This window comes from Photinus pyralis, unplaced genomic scaffold, assembly GCF_008802855.1.
Source record: "Photinus pyralis isolate 1611_PpyrPB1 unplaced genomic scaffold, Ppyr1.3 Ppyr1.4_LG6, whole genome shotgun sequence".
Taxonomy (NCBI): domain Eukaryota; kingdom Metazoa; phylum Arthropoda; class Insecta; order Coleoptera; family Lampyridae; genus Photinus; species Photinus pyralis.
In genome coordinates this window covers 10,790,075-10,805,768 of record NW_022170663.1, presented here as the reverse complement: position 1 = coordinate 10,805,768, position 15,694 = coordinate 10,790,075, and the positions used below count along the sequence as shown (strand labels likewise).

The 15,694-nt window shown below is 38.0% G+C and overlaps 3 protein-coding genes across 3 annotated transcripts; 1 reads left to right on the top strand and 2 right to left on the bottom strand.

Moving 5' to 3' along the window:
* The first annotated feature begins 1,874 nt into the window (after positions 1-1,874).
* On the top strand, positions 1,875-3,049 carry LOC116173635. The gene is made up of 2 exons (XM_031491256.1): positions 1,875-2,341; positions 2,403-3,049. Exons 1-2 carry the CDS (start codon positions 2,257-2,259, stop codon positions 3,047-3,049), a joined length of 732 nt encoding a protein of 243 aa, XP_031347116.1. The 5' UTR covers positions 1,875-2,256.
* A 116-nt stretch (positions 3,050-3,165) lies between these two features.
* On the bottom strand, positions 3,166-4,365 carry LOC116173634. The gene has a single exon (XM_031491254.1). The coding sequence runs from the start codon at positions 4,363-4,365 to the stop codon at positions 3,166-3,168; it is 1,200 nt and encodes a 399-aa protein (XP_031347114.1).
* Positions 4,366-9,911: 5,546 nt separating this feature from the next.
* LOC116173632 lies at positions 9,912-12,419 on the bottom strand. Its single transcript, XM_031491252.1, has one exon. It carries the CDS (start codon positions 12,417-12,419, stop codon positions 9,912-9,914), a length of 2,508 nt encoding a protein of 835 aa, XP_031347112.1.
* Between the last annotated feature and the right edge of the window lie 3,275 nt (positions 12,420-15,694).

Genomic DNA, 15,694 nt, shown 5'->3' with positions numbered 1-15,694 from the left:
TTTTGTTTCAAAATCCCGAAATAGATGAGTGACCAAGACTCGATGTCTGAAGCTGATTGCACCGATTACTTTGGTTTAAAATCATCAGGCACAAAACTTGTTGATTACGAGAGTGAGAGTGAAGAAGAATACGATAACTTTATGAGAGGAGTGGACGATCTACACCCTGAAGAGAGATCGCATGGAATGGAAAACAACAATATGAATCGCATAAATGTCTTAGAGGATGTCCGTATCCCTGCAAATGAGACACTGTCTCAATTAGAATTGATTAGACGAACCGAGAATGTTGCTAATAAATTGAATGTAGCGTTAAATTCCATGTCAAATATCGTGACCGGAGCAACTGCTGTTGTCAAAAATTAGCGAAATTTCTCAAATAAATTTAGAGACTGAACGTACAAGACTAAAGGTGGGTTTATGCAAAAAATTTAAGAATTAATTTAAAACTAATTTAAAAATTAAATTAAATTAACACAAGACAACGGTTTATGCAAAAGATATAATTTATGAGAAATAATTTTTAAGGCATGCGCTTTTGGTTTTTGATGCCCAACCTCCTTCTTTACTGTCATAATTTTATAAATATAACCTTGATTTTGGCGCGTAAACTTAACCTATAAATATTCAAGTTTCTTCAAATGTACTTGATTGTATAGGGAGAGCGGGGATAGTCTGGACACTTTTTCGTATTTAATTTTTTTAATTTTTTGTAGGGGTAAAATTTCTGTTCTAAGGCAGGCTGGTGATTGGTACATTATTAAGCTATGTTTTGGATCATATACAAAACCAAAATTCTTTTTGTTGCTTTTTTAAAAAAAATCAAACGTGCATGTCTGCATGTGTCCAATCTTACCCCTCACAGTGGGATACATTGGACAGTATATTTTTAATAGCAAAACTGAACAAAAAATGTGAAATAAACCTATATTTATCAAAATATAAACTAAGCAGACAGTTACAATAAGCTGTACTCCTGCAAATCTACATTGAAGTATACCATATTTAAAAATCTCGGGCGTTTATCTATCAAAGGAGCAGGAAGAACAGCTACAATATCTTTAACTAATACCAAAGCAACTTCATCGGTAACCAAGAAGCGATATGAAGGATATTGCCTTCGATAAAAAGTAGATGACCAATGTATGTTCTGGCGCAGGAAGTGACGTCACACCAATACCTATGTATGTTCTGGCGCAGGAAGTGACGTCACACCAATCAGAGACGAGCTCGTGACGTCACAGCCAATCAGAGACGAGCACGCCCCCCTATGCATCTTGGATGTTATTTTGGACCCGCCTCATCGGTCACGTGATTGCTATAGACAAAAATTTTTTTTTCAATCTGCGTTGGGAATCGAACCCACGATACGTGAATTACGAATCTGCCGCCTTAACCATCTGAGCTAAGCGAGGCTTTGAGATATGAACGTTTAGCAGTTCAAGTATTGTTAGAATGTGGGGGGAGCGCGATTGCAGGGACGTAGAGGGTAAATCGTATGGGGTAGCAGTAGGAGCGGTAGATGCCCCTAGTAGGCCGTATAAGCTCACAAGCCACACAACGCTACGGAGAGCGTTGAGATGTTTGCGAGTTGTAGAAGGGTATAACGCGGGGGTGTGTCGCCGATAGGGGCTAGGGACTATTTGGCGGGGAAGCGCGTTAAAATGATAAAATAATACGTACGACGCTCGTGTGCGAAAAATAATTATTCATATTGCTAACTAGAAAGGAAATGAGCTTATCTTCTTTATGCTTTATTTTTATTTTTAGACGCATTATTCTAATATTACATTCTAATATGACATTGGTTGTCACGCTGCCACGGCTGGTTCCAATGTTTCTTACATCGTATTCGATTACGTAATTCACAGTCTCTTTGCAATACGTTGGGGATCTTGATCCATATTTTCTTTAGTAACAGCGCGCGAAATTTAGTTGTTTGTTATTATAATTAGGATGGGAAGCTGCAATCTCGCAATAGTGTTTATTTATAGCAGCTATGATAAGACGCTTAAATCGTGTGCGAAAAATCTTATCTTCTTTATGCTTTATTTTTAGACGCATTATTCTAATATTACATTCTTTGTATTTATGCTTCGGTCAATGTCCTTGAAATAAGGGAACGACCCCTAAGTATGATGAGCCCCCGAACCGCGTATTACGAATTTAGTGCTAAAGCGGTATACCTACAAATTAGCGTATAAAAGCAAACAACATTTACATTAAAATTCATTAGTTACGAGAATAGCAGACATTATGGATGATTTATGGAATGATGATCCAAATATTAACCTTACTTGGGTCGATAATCCCTCCCCGAAGATAGTCGAGGCACATACAGGTAATATGATCATGGTGAAAATAATTATGACCCTACTAATTAAGCCCGTTGTTTCTTGTAGGAGCAGAAGATTTAATATCAACATGGTCCATGTTTCTCGATTGCTCAACTTTGCTAGAAGTGGGAAATTCATTGAGGAATAGTTTCGAGCCAGTGGTGCAGATATTTTGCCCTCCACTCCGAGAAAGTTGTTTGCATTTTAATATTTCCGAATGGAGCGATATTTCCGCTATTAAAACCGAGCACAACATTCGACTCATGCTTAAAAGTACCGACCAGTTGGAACATGAAGTGTTCGTAGGGTACGGTATAAAAATTACGTTGGCTGACTGTGAAAATGGTAGTAGGGGTATAAGAATAAGTCAAGGATTCAATTCCATAGTGCTAACCGAAGAAGCCGTAAATCGTTTCCTCTCCGCTGTACATTTTGTACATCAAAAATTGGATTTTCTAAGCGATTATTCGACGTACTGGTACTATCAGGACTTTGCGGATGAAGTAGCGGATGATCTTTGCAAGGACGGTCTGTTCGATGAACAAAACATTTTGTCAAGAGGAAAATTTTTCTGCCAAAATCTTAAGTTACTAAAAAAGTTGGTTGCACACTCATGTTTAAGAGATTTTTCATTTTTAGCAGAAATTGTAAATATTCACCCTCAAAGATTTGTAAAAGATGTAACCGAGAAAATGCTAAAGGAGAAACAATAAAATAGTTTGGTGATAAGTTTGTTGTTTATATATACATAGGGAAAAGAAAAGCACCATTTTCAAAATGTATTATATATTTTCGCAATAGGTACATTAAAATCGCATAATTATGCAAATTAAATTTTACGTACTATATTAGTAAATGGCTCGTATTCAATTAAAACATCATGCAAAATTATACAGTAAGCGGAGGTGTCGGCTGCAAATGCTTCAGATGTTTCAACTTCCAGTTTCAAGTCGATAACCACATTATGAATACTTTCATTGTGACGAGTACAGTTGATTACGAATATTGGTTGTTTCTTAAACTCCTCGTAACTGAGAAGAGAACTACTTTCAGAATCGTAGTATTGCGTCCGAAAGTTTAGATATTCTTCGTAGGCATCTATATACTTGTTGTCCGCGAAGGAGAGATTCTGCTGCTCATACGGGTATCTTCTGTTGTTGATGTTCGCTTTTATATTTTCGACGCCTAAATGATCGAACTGCGATGCATTCTCTCCTTTTTGGTTGCGTTTCTTAGTCTGAAAGGCCACCAGAAGCCATTGAGGTCGTTGAAAACCGGTGCTACTTTTTACCGGCCATACCAAAGAGCGGGTTGATGGCAATGCTGGATACGCATATAAATCTCTAGCGTGAAATGCTACTTGGATCGGAACATTTTTATCAATTCTACTGTATATAGACAGCTTCATGGAATCGTTAGGAATTACGTATGGAACCTTCCAGGTTACTTTACTAAGGCTAATTTTCACCTCCGCTTCGCTTTTATAACAGTCTTCATCGGTTTTTGAGCGAATTAATGTTAGTTCTTGTCGTATGTTGACTAATGGTTTTTTATACCCTTCCGCGAATCCTAGCACATGTTTTAGCGGTATAGATGCACAGAAGGCTGTCTTGTTGGCGTTTAGGAGTTGCAGAGGTTTATTGCGGGGACTCCATCCTGCTTGTGATAAACAATTACTTTGGTCCGTTGTATAGGAACAAAATCCCTTGATTGCGCTGTTTATTCCGGGTAATCTCACGATTTCTATCACTTGATCTCCCAGCGTAAATCTAATTTCATCGAAGAGAAATAGTGGAGCATTGTTGGTCAACTCGAACTGCTTCGCTTCCGATGAAGTAAGCGTTCCCTCCAAGTAGATCACGCTATCGTAGGTGGCCGTGATAAGATCCGCCTTTTGAATTACAAGATTGATTTCGTCCGAGTTACCATAAGCATTCGTCGAGTAAGGATGGTAGGTTCGCCGATCGCATTCCACAATCATATCCTCATACTTTACGCTACTGAAGAGATTTTTCAGCGCTTCTTCCATATTTTCGGAGTACTTTGTAACCAAGATATTCCAGAAACTTTACGTCGTTTTCAGTTAATGCACCCGACGATGTTTGCTCGTCTGTACGCGAAGCCTGACTGAGTGAAGATCCGCTCTTGTAAAAGATTTTAAGGCCCATATTTTTTCAATTCCAATCTAATAGTCACTTTTTCTTCACCAAAGTCCACTAGTTTACCTTCTTGGTCAAGCAATCGCAAGGTAATGTTATCAATTTGATGGGTAAGTACGGGTAAATATATAATGCTGGTGGGTTCCTTGACCATACGATAGCCTGGTTCAACGTGCACGTCGAATTCAAAAATGGTGTGAGATTTTTCACTATTCCGATACGCTCCTCCGGTTAAATTGCACTCAACATGTATATTTGTGGCGTTGACTATTTGCACATCCAAGTCGGACTCGTGAACCATACCTCCTTTGTAAATAGATGGCGAGAATCCGAGCATGCGCCCAATAGAACCCGTCTTGGTAAAATCAACATTGTGTTTGGTTTCCATTTCGCACTTTAAGGTATTATTGTTGGGTCTTAAGATAAAATCCATCGAGTCGTTTGGTTGGTTAATATATTTCTGCAAATACCTATTGATCTCTTCAATTTCATATGCTCCACTTGGAATTGTAATCTCTTGTTCCTTTGCATCGTTCGATGTATAATAAAATTTATTATTACCTTCGAATATATTTCGTATAGAATTGCATCCGTAAAATCCCACCAATCCCAAGCCATATTGGAAACTCGAGTCAAGCTCTATTGGTGGGAAATACGTAGTACTGAGCACGTTTCCTACACCCGTTAGCGTGAACGTTCGAGACATGATTGATAGGTAGAAATGAAAACTAGCGTTTTAGATGTAAATTATTTATTATACAGAAAGTTTAAACACAAGTGTCCACATATAAACGTGTTATAGTTTTGCTCTCTATCATAATTATAAACAATCTTACAACCTTTTAAGTATTTAACTATTTCATTTGGAGGGCCTAAGTCTCCAAAACTATCATAGTAAACCGCTTTCCTGCCGCGTTTCTTGTAAGCAACCCAATGAGTACCTCTTCCCTGGCTATCATCCAGGTTCACAATAGCGCATTCGTTAAAATGGGGCTTTTGAGGTAATGTGTTGCGCATGAATACTCCTCTAAAGAACGGTACATTTTTAGCGTATTTATGCAGATCGAAATTGGTTAATGCTTTCCGCGGCAAGTTTAGTCGTTTTTTGGAAAAGGTTTCAAATATAAGGCGTAACCCTTCTTATATGGCTTAAGGTAGAGTGCTCCACCGCTTTTATTGCCCAACGCTACAGCCTCCATTGTGGCATTATGACGTTGACTCTCTTCCAATTGCTTCTTAGCTGCAGATGCTTCGTTAACCGCTTTAGCTATCCCACTTGCTCCACCGGCTAGTGCACCGGCAGCCGAAAGGCCCGCAAATAACGGTATAAGGAAAGGAAGAAAGCCGCCAATTTTAGGTATAGGAATAACTCTCGGCACTCGCACCTTCTTTTTACCGCCCGCTACTTTAACCGCTTTCTTTGCCGCGGCCAAACTCACATCGACAAGTTTCTTTATGCTTGCATCTTTCATCCGCCTTATTGAATTTCGAGCATGCGATAGAACTCCTCCTCTAAACGAGCAACTCTTATGCTTCATTTTTCTTTCTTTCTTCTTGCGTTGCGCAACTCCCATTCCTAGCTTCCTTTTAACTTTCATCGCGGCGGCTACGGCTAAAGCGGCAGTTTTTTCTCCAAAACTCGAATCTTTCGATTTTACGCGACTCCAAGCTTGGTTTTGAAGGTCCTTGTCAGCTTTATGGCGATGCTCTAAGTCTTTGAATTGACCGTACGCGATATCGTGTTGTTTACATGCAGCATCCAACGGATTTATTCCAGAATCACCGCGAGCTAAACGCTGTTCCAACTTTGTTCCAGGGCCGCAGTACTGATATCCGGGAATATGAAGTTCTACTGGTAATTTGTTTATTAAAGTGTTAATCAACCCCTTTCTTACTCGGTGATTAGCCATGAACTGTTAGTATAACTAGAACCAGCGACTAATAATGATGTTTATAAAGCAGCCTCAACATTTAAACGTAGATAATCACGATTTTCTAAAATCAGAAGTAGTGGGGAGGCATGGGCCTTTATTTCCAGCATCAATTAGAGCAGTGATCTGCGGTCCTTCGGGGTGCGGAAAGACAAATGTCATGATTAGTTTATTGGAAGCACCGCACGGCCTTTCGTTTGAAAACGTGTATGTATACTCAAAGTCGCTAGAGCAGCCAAAGTACAAGTACCTGGAGCAAATACTTACACCTATCAAGGGTATTGAGTACAATGCTTTTAGCGATAAGGCTGACGTAATCACTCTCGAAGAGATTAATAAGAATTCGATAATGATCTTTGATGACGTGGCCTGTCTAAATCAAGACGTAATTAGAGATTACTTCTGCAGAGGACGACATTCCGGGGTGGACTCATTCTATCTTTGTCAAACATATTCAAAGATACCGAAACAATTAATACGCGATAATGTTAACGTTATTGTTCTATTCAAACAAGACTATTTAAATTTAAAACATGTGTATGACGAGCACGTTGGTACAGATATGACCTTTGATCAGTTTAAATTAATGTGTTCAAAGTGTTGGGTCGATAAGTATAATTTTATCTGTATAGTGAAAGACTTTGACTACGGTAGATATCGAAAAGGGTTCGACTGCTATATTAGATTATAATCTGATTTAATAGAACCGGTCCAACAGCTATCCAACGGCTTTGTCCATCAGGTCCATCAGCTTTTCCAACTGGTACATCAGCTTTGCCAACTGATCCAACTGCTTTGCCAACTGGTCTATCAGCTTTGCCAACTGGTCCAAGTGCTTTGTCAACTGGTCTATCAGCTTTGCCAACTGGTCCATTAGCTTTGCCAACTGGTCCAACTGCTTTGTCAACTGGTCTATCAGCTTTCCCAACTGGTTCATCTGCTTTGCCAACTAGTCCAACAGCTATCAATCGGCTTTGCGATCCGGTCCAACAGCTATTTGAACCGGTGCCAGTTTGAAAATCTGTGTAGGCCATAAAGATGAACGCAAGAGATAAAACGATAAAGCAGAAATTGACGAAGACCCGCAATGCTATCAAGCGTAAGCTTGAAGTGCTAAAAAGAGGCGAGCTTGAAACTCAACGCTTGGTTGAAGCAACATATAAGCCAATAGTAGAACCACTTAAAAAGATAGCTAAGCAAGAACCCAAAATACGTAATATGATACCGAAAGTTGAACATAAAATCGAATATGAATCTACCCCAATTCAAGAAGAAGAACAGTTCCGAACACCACAGCGCTCTGAAAATGGACCAATCACAGCAGCTGCTAAACGACTTAATTTTATCGAAACTGATGAGATTAGTAACATAGCGTATGATAACGGGAAAGAAGGTGAAGATGAGGACACTACTGAAACGATTAACTTATCACAATTACTCGACACTGAAGACGCCGCTCAACAATTTCTAAATCAGTATCATGTTTTGCCGCGCCAATATATCGAACGAATGATTAAAGATACCAAAGGCGACATTGATCACTTTTATGGTCTTCGATATGATGCCAATTTCGATCAGTGGGCTATTGGAGACTCTAAAGTGACATTTGACGGACCGAATTTAATAATAAAGGATAAAATTTACAACGGTACTCCAGGGTTGTATGAATTGCTTGTACTGAAAAAGCCTCAAGAATTTTCTTCCAAGGATGGACGAGTGTATAAGGAAATTTTAGATGTCACTAATGGCTACCGAAGGAATTACGATCCAGGTCATCAGATTGTGGGTACCAAGTCGCATAAATATCGCAATATCCTTAAACCACTACTATCGGAGCACTATGGAACGGGTATGAAAGAGGTAAACAATACAGTTAAAGAGTACGTGTAATGGAATACGCCCCACGAATTAGTCGAACGTCTTAGATTGCTGCATGCATCGAGAGTAGCCGGTCACACCGGTCACAACAATGAAATCTCAAGTATTGAGGAGGAGCTCAGAGAAGAAGGCATAATAGTTTAGTGTAACAATGAGCGTTGACAAGTTTGGACGTCATTCATCATCAAGAAATAGGATTCGCAGTGATCAGGAGACAACAGGTGAATGTGCAAAAGTTAATTTGAAATTAACCGGTGATGGGGACTATAATATGCAAAATAAGAGGATTCGTAACGTTATCGACCCGTATTGGGGTAGCGATGTTGCCACCAAACAATATGTGGATAGGTGTATTAGCGAGCTGCATGCTAAGTACACAATGAATCGGTATAACATGGAGAGTAATCGTTTAAGACACGTAGCAGATCCGGTGGAACATGATGAAGCAGTAACCAGCGGTTTTCTCGCAGTGCGTCTAAATACAATTATGTCAATCTTAGACGGACATAAAAATTATTTGGAGGAGTTAGAAAAGGAAATAAACAAACACCATAGAACTAGGCTAGGTTTCGATTAGCCTCCGAGTTAAGTGTAAGATGTCAAAGCTTGAGGTTGTCGAAGAGCTACATAAGCCCGCTCGCAAAAATTTTCCTCGAAAACGAACCATTATTAAACATCGCGATGATTTATGGCAAGCGGATTTAGCCGAATTCATACAGTACTCTAAAGAGAACCGGGGAAATAAATACATGCTGACGGTAATAGACTGCTATTCGAAGTATCTTTGGACACGACCTTTAAAATCAAAGAATGCCGGTGAAGTGTGTAAGGCTATGACATCTATTTTGAAAGAAGGAAGAGTGCCAGTCAATTTACAAACTGATCAAGGAAAGGAATTCTATAATAAGGAGTTTGCAAAGTTAACGGAAACGCATGCGATAAATCATTACTCTACGTATAGTGTGAAAAAGGCCGCTGTAGTTGAGAGGACGATAAGAACGCTGAAAAACGCCTTATACAAGGCATTTAGTCTTCAAGGAAAATATAAGTGGATCGATGTGCTACCGGAAATAACCTCGAAATATAACAATACAAGGCATTCCACGATTAAAATGAAACCCAAGGATGTAACCTCTAAAACATATTTACCAATGTTCCACAACATAAAATTTATGGGGCCCGCGAAATTTAAAATTGGTGACTACGTTCGGATCTCGAAGTATAAATCCGTATTTTCAAAAGGCTATACTCCGAACTTTTCCACAGAATTATTTAAAATTACAAAAGTGAAGGTTGGCAATCCCGCTACATATCTATTAGAGGATTTACTATCCAAACCGATAATGGGTCAATTCTACGCAGAAGAATTACAGAAAACCGCTCATCGGGATATCTTTCTCATTGAGAAAGTTTTGAGGCGCAAAGGAGACCAGCTCTACGTTCGATGGCTTGGGATGGACAAATCGCATGACTCTTGGATTAAAAAATCAGATTTTGTATAACTGCTATTTATATATTTTCATATACATGTTTCTTTTACAATAAATAAACAAAATATAATATTATATAATCAACTATAAATATGAACATCCATTCGATATATTTTCTTATCCTAAATCCATTTCAGCGGGAATACTATAATGTCCCCAAGGCAACGTATCAATACCATTTGAGGTTAAATACCTCTTATCGTCCTTATTACTTAAGGCAACTTTCTTTTGCTCCATACTATATACATGGTGATTCTTTGATACGATGCTGCTTTGGGCGACACTTTTAGTAATCCCGCTCCTTAAACATTCTAAATAATCATCAAAAGTTAATCTATTTTTTACAATATAATCTCTAACGCCTTTTAATTTCATTACATCCTTATCACTATCCTTAATTTTAAAACTATACATTTTAGAAGCCAAAGCCACCCAATCGGTTATGATTCTACCGCCCAATTCATCCTTCATCATTCCTAAAACTTTACCATTACATCTTGGAATGTTATAGATGTTATTTTCAGAATAATCAGACGTATCGAATCGAGAAATATTTGCGCGTATCAAATCGTATGCATCATCACATAACATCTCATACACTAAACTATCGGTATCCATGTACAACAATTTTAAGCGGTCGTCGCTAAATTGATGCTGCATAAAGTTATAATGAAAATCGTACATTCTAGTTTTAGAAATCTCCAAAATTGCCATCCCAACATATAGCGGCTTATTAAACAAAATTTCGGTTTTTGATAACTCGATAGCTAGTAATTCATCATCGAAGATTTCCCTGCTATGAAAATTGGGCTGAGATATGTAGTAATTGGCTCCGTACCTTCCGCTCCACCGAGTAACGAGTTTAATAATGCGATGGTTCCGCACATTCTCCATCGTTTTTCCAAAATTAGCGTTATTTAATAATTTATAGAGATTCTTTTCGAAGGGGTTAGCGGCTTGTGCTCGCAACCGTGCATTCAAGTCTATATACGGTTTTAACCAACAAGACTGGTTGAAAGTTATCGCGCGATGAACTTTTTCAAGCACAAGACCTGCTTGAAGACATTGTTTTAAATTTCGGTAGTGAATTACGTATCTAGTCTTTGGATGCAAAGTTGCGAGCAACTTCTTATTTTTGCTACCCGGCGGAGTGCCATGCTCAACGCAAAACGGAATAGATTTATGCCGATCGTGCAAATGCTGAGGATATGATAAATCCACTTCTAAAATGAGACCTTCAGCCGCATTATCCGATATATTCAATATCGTTTCAGGAGTTAATGACTTTAATTTAGACTCGCTAAGCCACTTAAAGTTGTTTAGAGGTAAACATTGGCTTTGAGCCCAACCATATAAATTAACCATATCCATATACATGATATGAGTAGAGGGTTTACTAGGATCAAAATTCTTTTCATCCAAATATTTATGGTTAGCCTTGCTGTATTTTGTACAACATTGCGTTATGCCTCCTCTTATACCTTTTTCAACAAACAACATCATATCAACATCTGTGAGCAGCTCGAGTTTAACTTTGGTGTAATTCAGCATGCATTGCCATGTGTATCCGGGCGCTGTGAAAAAGAATGCTGGATCGAGTTTATGCGTTGTTATGCATTTTTCTCTAAAGTTGGTGAATACATCAGCAAGTAGAAGCACATCGCTCATTAGATAAAGATCGCTATATTGACCTAAATTTTGAATATCAAATTTACGCCAAACGTTTCGAGCATGCGAATATTCTTGATCTGAAATATGAGATTGCTTCAGCTTGCTGTAAAATTTTGTCTTTTCCGGTAAATCTTTTTCCATAAATTTATCCCAACTACACATATATTCATACGGATATACACCCTTTTTGGTTAAAAGTTTCAACTGTTCATCATTTAAATGGCTTAACGTGCTGCGCAAAATTTTGAAATCGTCAAACTTTAAATAGGACGCTAGATTATCTAATGATTCGCTCATGAAACGATATGAATCTACGAATCTGAATTCGACATCTGCATTTTCCATTTTCTTAGTAAACGAAATGTATCTTTCTTTATTCTTAGGTAACAGCGTGACTTTACCCGGAATAGCTTGCGCAATATCCTTAATAATGAAGTGACTGTCGTATCCACTAAAATTATGGAAAAATACGGGTATCATATGGGGTACTTTATAACGTAGATTACACGACTGGTGAGCGCTGCCGCGAAAACGCCCCGTAAAGTGACAATGATCGCGTACTTTGACGTGGGTCTCTAAAAAGGGCTCTTCGCAGATGTGACAATGAGTGGATGCATTATATCCTAACATTTGCAGATCACTTAACGGTTCCATTTGTACTGGATTGATAAAATATTCTTGTAAATTGTTTGAAATTTCCTCAAGTTCACGGGTAAACCAATTAATACATTGCTCACCCCTTTGCAGTCGGAACCGCGACAATGAATTGTCAAAGGTGCAATGTAGATAATATGCAATGCTACATACGTCATGCTGCTTATATTTCACGGTGTTTTGCGTCTCATCATCCTGAAAATCTTTCACCAAACATTCTAAATCACAATAAACGATGAAAGGGGCGGTTTGTTTGAATTCGTGATTTTTAAAATATACATGTGAACCGGGCTTTGGCATGTTTATCTTACACTTATTAACTAACTTACAATCTAGTTCATGAACCCTAAGTTTATCTATTGAATTAAAATAGTGGAGACACCTATCGCAAATATACAGTTTTCCGCGATTTTTCGTTAACTGTGAACGTACCAATCTGGACAAATCTTTGATCCAACAGAAATGAAATCGAACCGCTTCATCGGGTTCCTCACTATTGTGAGCGGTATCATTATTCTCAATATCCTTTTCGATTTCATAGTTCTGCTGGATCATAAGTAAATTAACGTGATTCGCTTTCTTTTCGGTGTTAAGATAAATGGGAACAGTGACATAATCGGATTGTGTTTTTCTAGTAAGGCCGTAAATATTGATAGATAAATTTGGATTTTGTTTTAAAAATTTTGGTAACTGATCTAAAGACATGGGGAAACTAATACCATCAAAATTTAAAATTTGCGCATAATATGGATATGATGATACGCGATCGCTATCTCGAGCAGGGGGGAAAAGGGCTGATGACAACGCCCACCCAAAACACGCCTCATCATTATTTTTAACATTGATGACCGCTTTTTTAGCTTTAATTTCTTTCGGTAATTCTATAAACGATGACGCATGCAACAATGTCACGCTGTTTACGTTCACAGTTAACGAAATTATCTTGGATAGTGCCCAACCACTATCTTGCTCCTCGAATTGCATTAATCGATCCATCAGATAGTCTACTACGTTACTATTAAATAATTGTTTTAAGCTAGCCTCATTTAAATCCCCGGATAAGATATTAAAATTCTTTGTTAAAAAACTAAATTCCCTACATGCTAATACTTCATTATTTTTATTTATCGCGGGTTTTACAAATTCCGCGCAAAACTCAAAATTTGTTTTTAGCGGACTATTATATCTAGGAAATATACCTCTAATCTTACTAATAAATAACTTACAACTATCATGAAAAAATGGCCCTAAAGTCTTATGTCCTAGGTTAACAAGAATCCCGGTACTCACACGTGTCTTGAATGCGGTCGCTAGATCCCTCCATTCCACCAAGGGTCTTCTAGCCAAGGAGGAGCCGGCTATAGATTTCCCCAGTTGACCAATAAGCACCTTGTAACGTTCCATTTTTCCAGCCATAGCTGCAAGGTGCCGTTTATCTCCAACCGATATCGAACCCGCTAGCGAGGATTTAATTTGCCTAAGATTGGCATCGATTATGTTGGTGATTTTCGGGATCTTGCTGACATCGCCGAGATTATAGTTTTTGTAGAAATGTTCAATAACTTCAAGCGTGCTATTTACATTATCGATGGTATTAGCCATTTTTCCTAAATCGATATAATTAAAATATGCAAATAATCTGAAAACACTTGCCTGATATTTGAGGCTTGAAACTGGAGAAGATACAAAGCGCACTGAAGCTTGTTATAGAAACCAATCAAGTTATAATTTGCTCACACATACCTTTAGATGCTTTTATATAGGAGTTGAAATTACGGAGGGGGTATAATCCTTATCGCCAAGAACCTTGATGACCATAAGAAAAAACAAATAACGAAACCAGAAAATTACAAAAGCAGGCTTAATACATTTATTCGTATTATTGTTACAATACCAATTTAATTGCCTATTGTTATTAATTCTACTTTCGGCGTATCGTTCTTGAGAAAACCATTTAACACGACGCCCATCCTCAAATTGTTCAATTGATCGATCACGTTTTCTTCCATTTCTTTAACCATCCGCTGCGGTAGGAAAATTGAAGCATTACCCGCTATTTCGCACACTATCCCTCGTCCATATTGGGTTGATATTGCTTTGATTTTTTCTATTTCGTATATTTTTCCCACTTCCATGTCTCGAACTTTAATAACGGTTCTTTCAACGGCATTTCCAATCGCGTTAATTCGTTGCAAGGATTTATTTAGATCCATTATTGTTACTCGAATACAATTTTGATACTATCTATAATAATATAAGTGAGATTCTTATATACTCGCGCGGTATCCTTTGAAAACTAATCACCAGGAAATGAAAACCATGATCAAATACACCGCAATCAGCATCATTAAACATATACTCGCGCGGCATCCTTTGAAAACTAATCACCAGGAAATGAAAACCATGAACAAATACACCGCAATCAGCATCATTAAACATATACTCGCGCGGCATCCTTTGAAAACTAATCACCAGGAAATGAAAACCATGAACAAATACACCGCAATCAGCATCATTAAACGAAAAAAAACAAAAAAAAAAACGTTAAAGGCGGAAATTATTATCAAAAGAGATCGTAATGAAAACCGCGGCAGGAAACCATAAACCCACCATTATTCCAGCACCATGATGAAAAATACCGCAATCAGCATCATTAAACGAAAAAACGTTAAAGGCGAATGATTGTAGCAGTTCCTTTGACGAGGTGATTGGTACCTATCTTGCGATTCTTGTTGTATTTGTGCACTCATCTCGATATAAATCGATTTCTTACTTTCTTATTGCTTTTATACCTTCTCTTAAAACTACTTTGGAGGGGATTAAAAGAAATCCATCATGCGCAGTGAATCTTAAAGGTATAGGTATAAAACTGAGAACGAGGTATGCTAAAAATTATTGCGTTAAATCCTCATATCGAACGCTAATGGATCGAATACTTGCCAACATCGCTCAGCGAGAGGCTCAAAAGGAGTCTAATTATATCGAGACGAAGAGCGAATTGTTAAGTTTAAGTGTAGAGGAATTATTGAAAATATGGATCAAGATCCCCAAGGTGTTGCAAAGAGACTGTGAATTACGTAATCGAATACGATGTACAAAACATTGGAACCAGCCGTGGCAGCGCACTCACATCGATGGACCCGCTCCGCTAATGATTTATTGTAATGATTGTATTTCGTCAAAGCATATTCGAAAACCAATGTCATATTAGAATGTAATATTAGAATAATGCGTCTAAAAATAAAGCATAAAGAAGATAAGATTTTTCGCACACGATTTAAGCGTCTTATCATAGCTGCTATAAATAAACACTATTGCGAGATTGCAGCTTCCCATCCTAATTATAATAACAAACAACTAAATTTCGCGCGCTGTTACTAAAGAAAATATGGATCAAGATCCCCAACGTATTGCAAAGAGACTGTGAATTGCGTCTAAAAATAAAAATAAAGCATAAAGAAGATAAGCTCATTTCCTTTCTAGTTAGCAATATGAATACTTATTTTTCGCACACGAGCGTCGTACGTATTATTTTATCATTTTAACGCGCTTCCCCGCCAAATAGCCCCTAGCCC

Coding starts and splice junctions, on each gene's coding strand:
- LOC116173635 (XM_031491256.1), top strand. CDS start 2,257: ATGGATGATTTATGGAATGATGATCCAAATATTAACCTTACTTGGGTC. Junction 2,342..2,402: donor GATAGTCGAGGCACATACAG/GTAATATGATCA, acceptor TGTTTCTTGTAG/GAGCAGAAGATTTAATATCA.
- LOC116173634 (XM_031491254.1), bottom strand. CDS start 4,365: ATGGAAGAAGCGCTGAAAAATCTCTTCAGTAGCGTAAAGTATGAGGAT.
- LOC116173632 (XM_031491252.1), bottom strand. CDS start 12,419: ATGCCAAAGCCCGGTTCACATGTATATTTTAAAAATCACGAATTCAAA.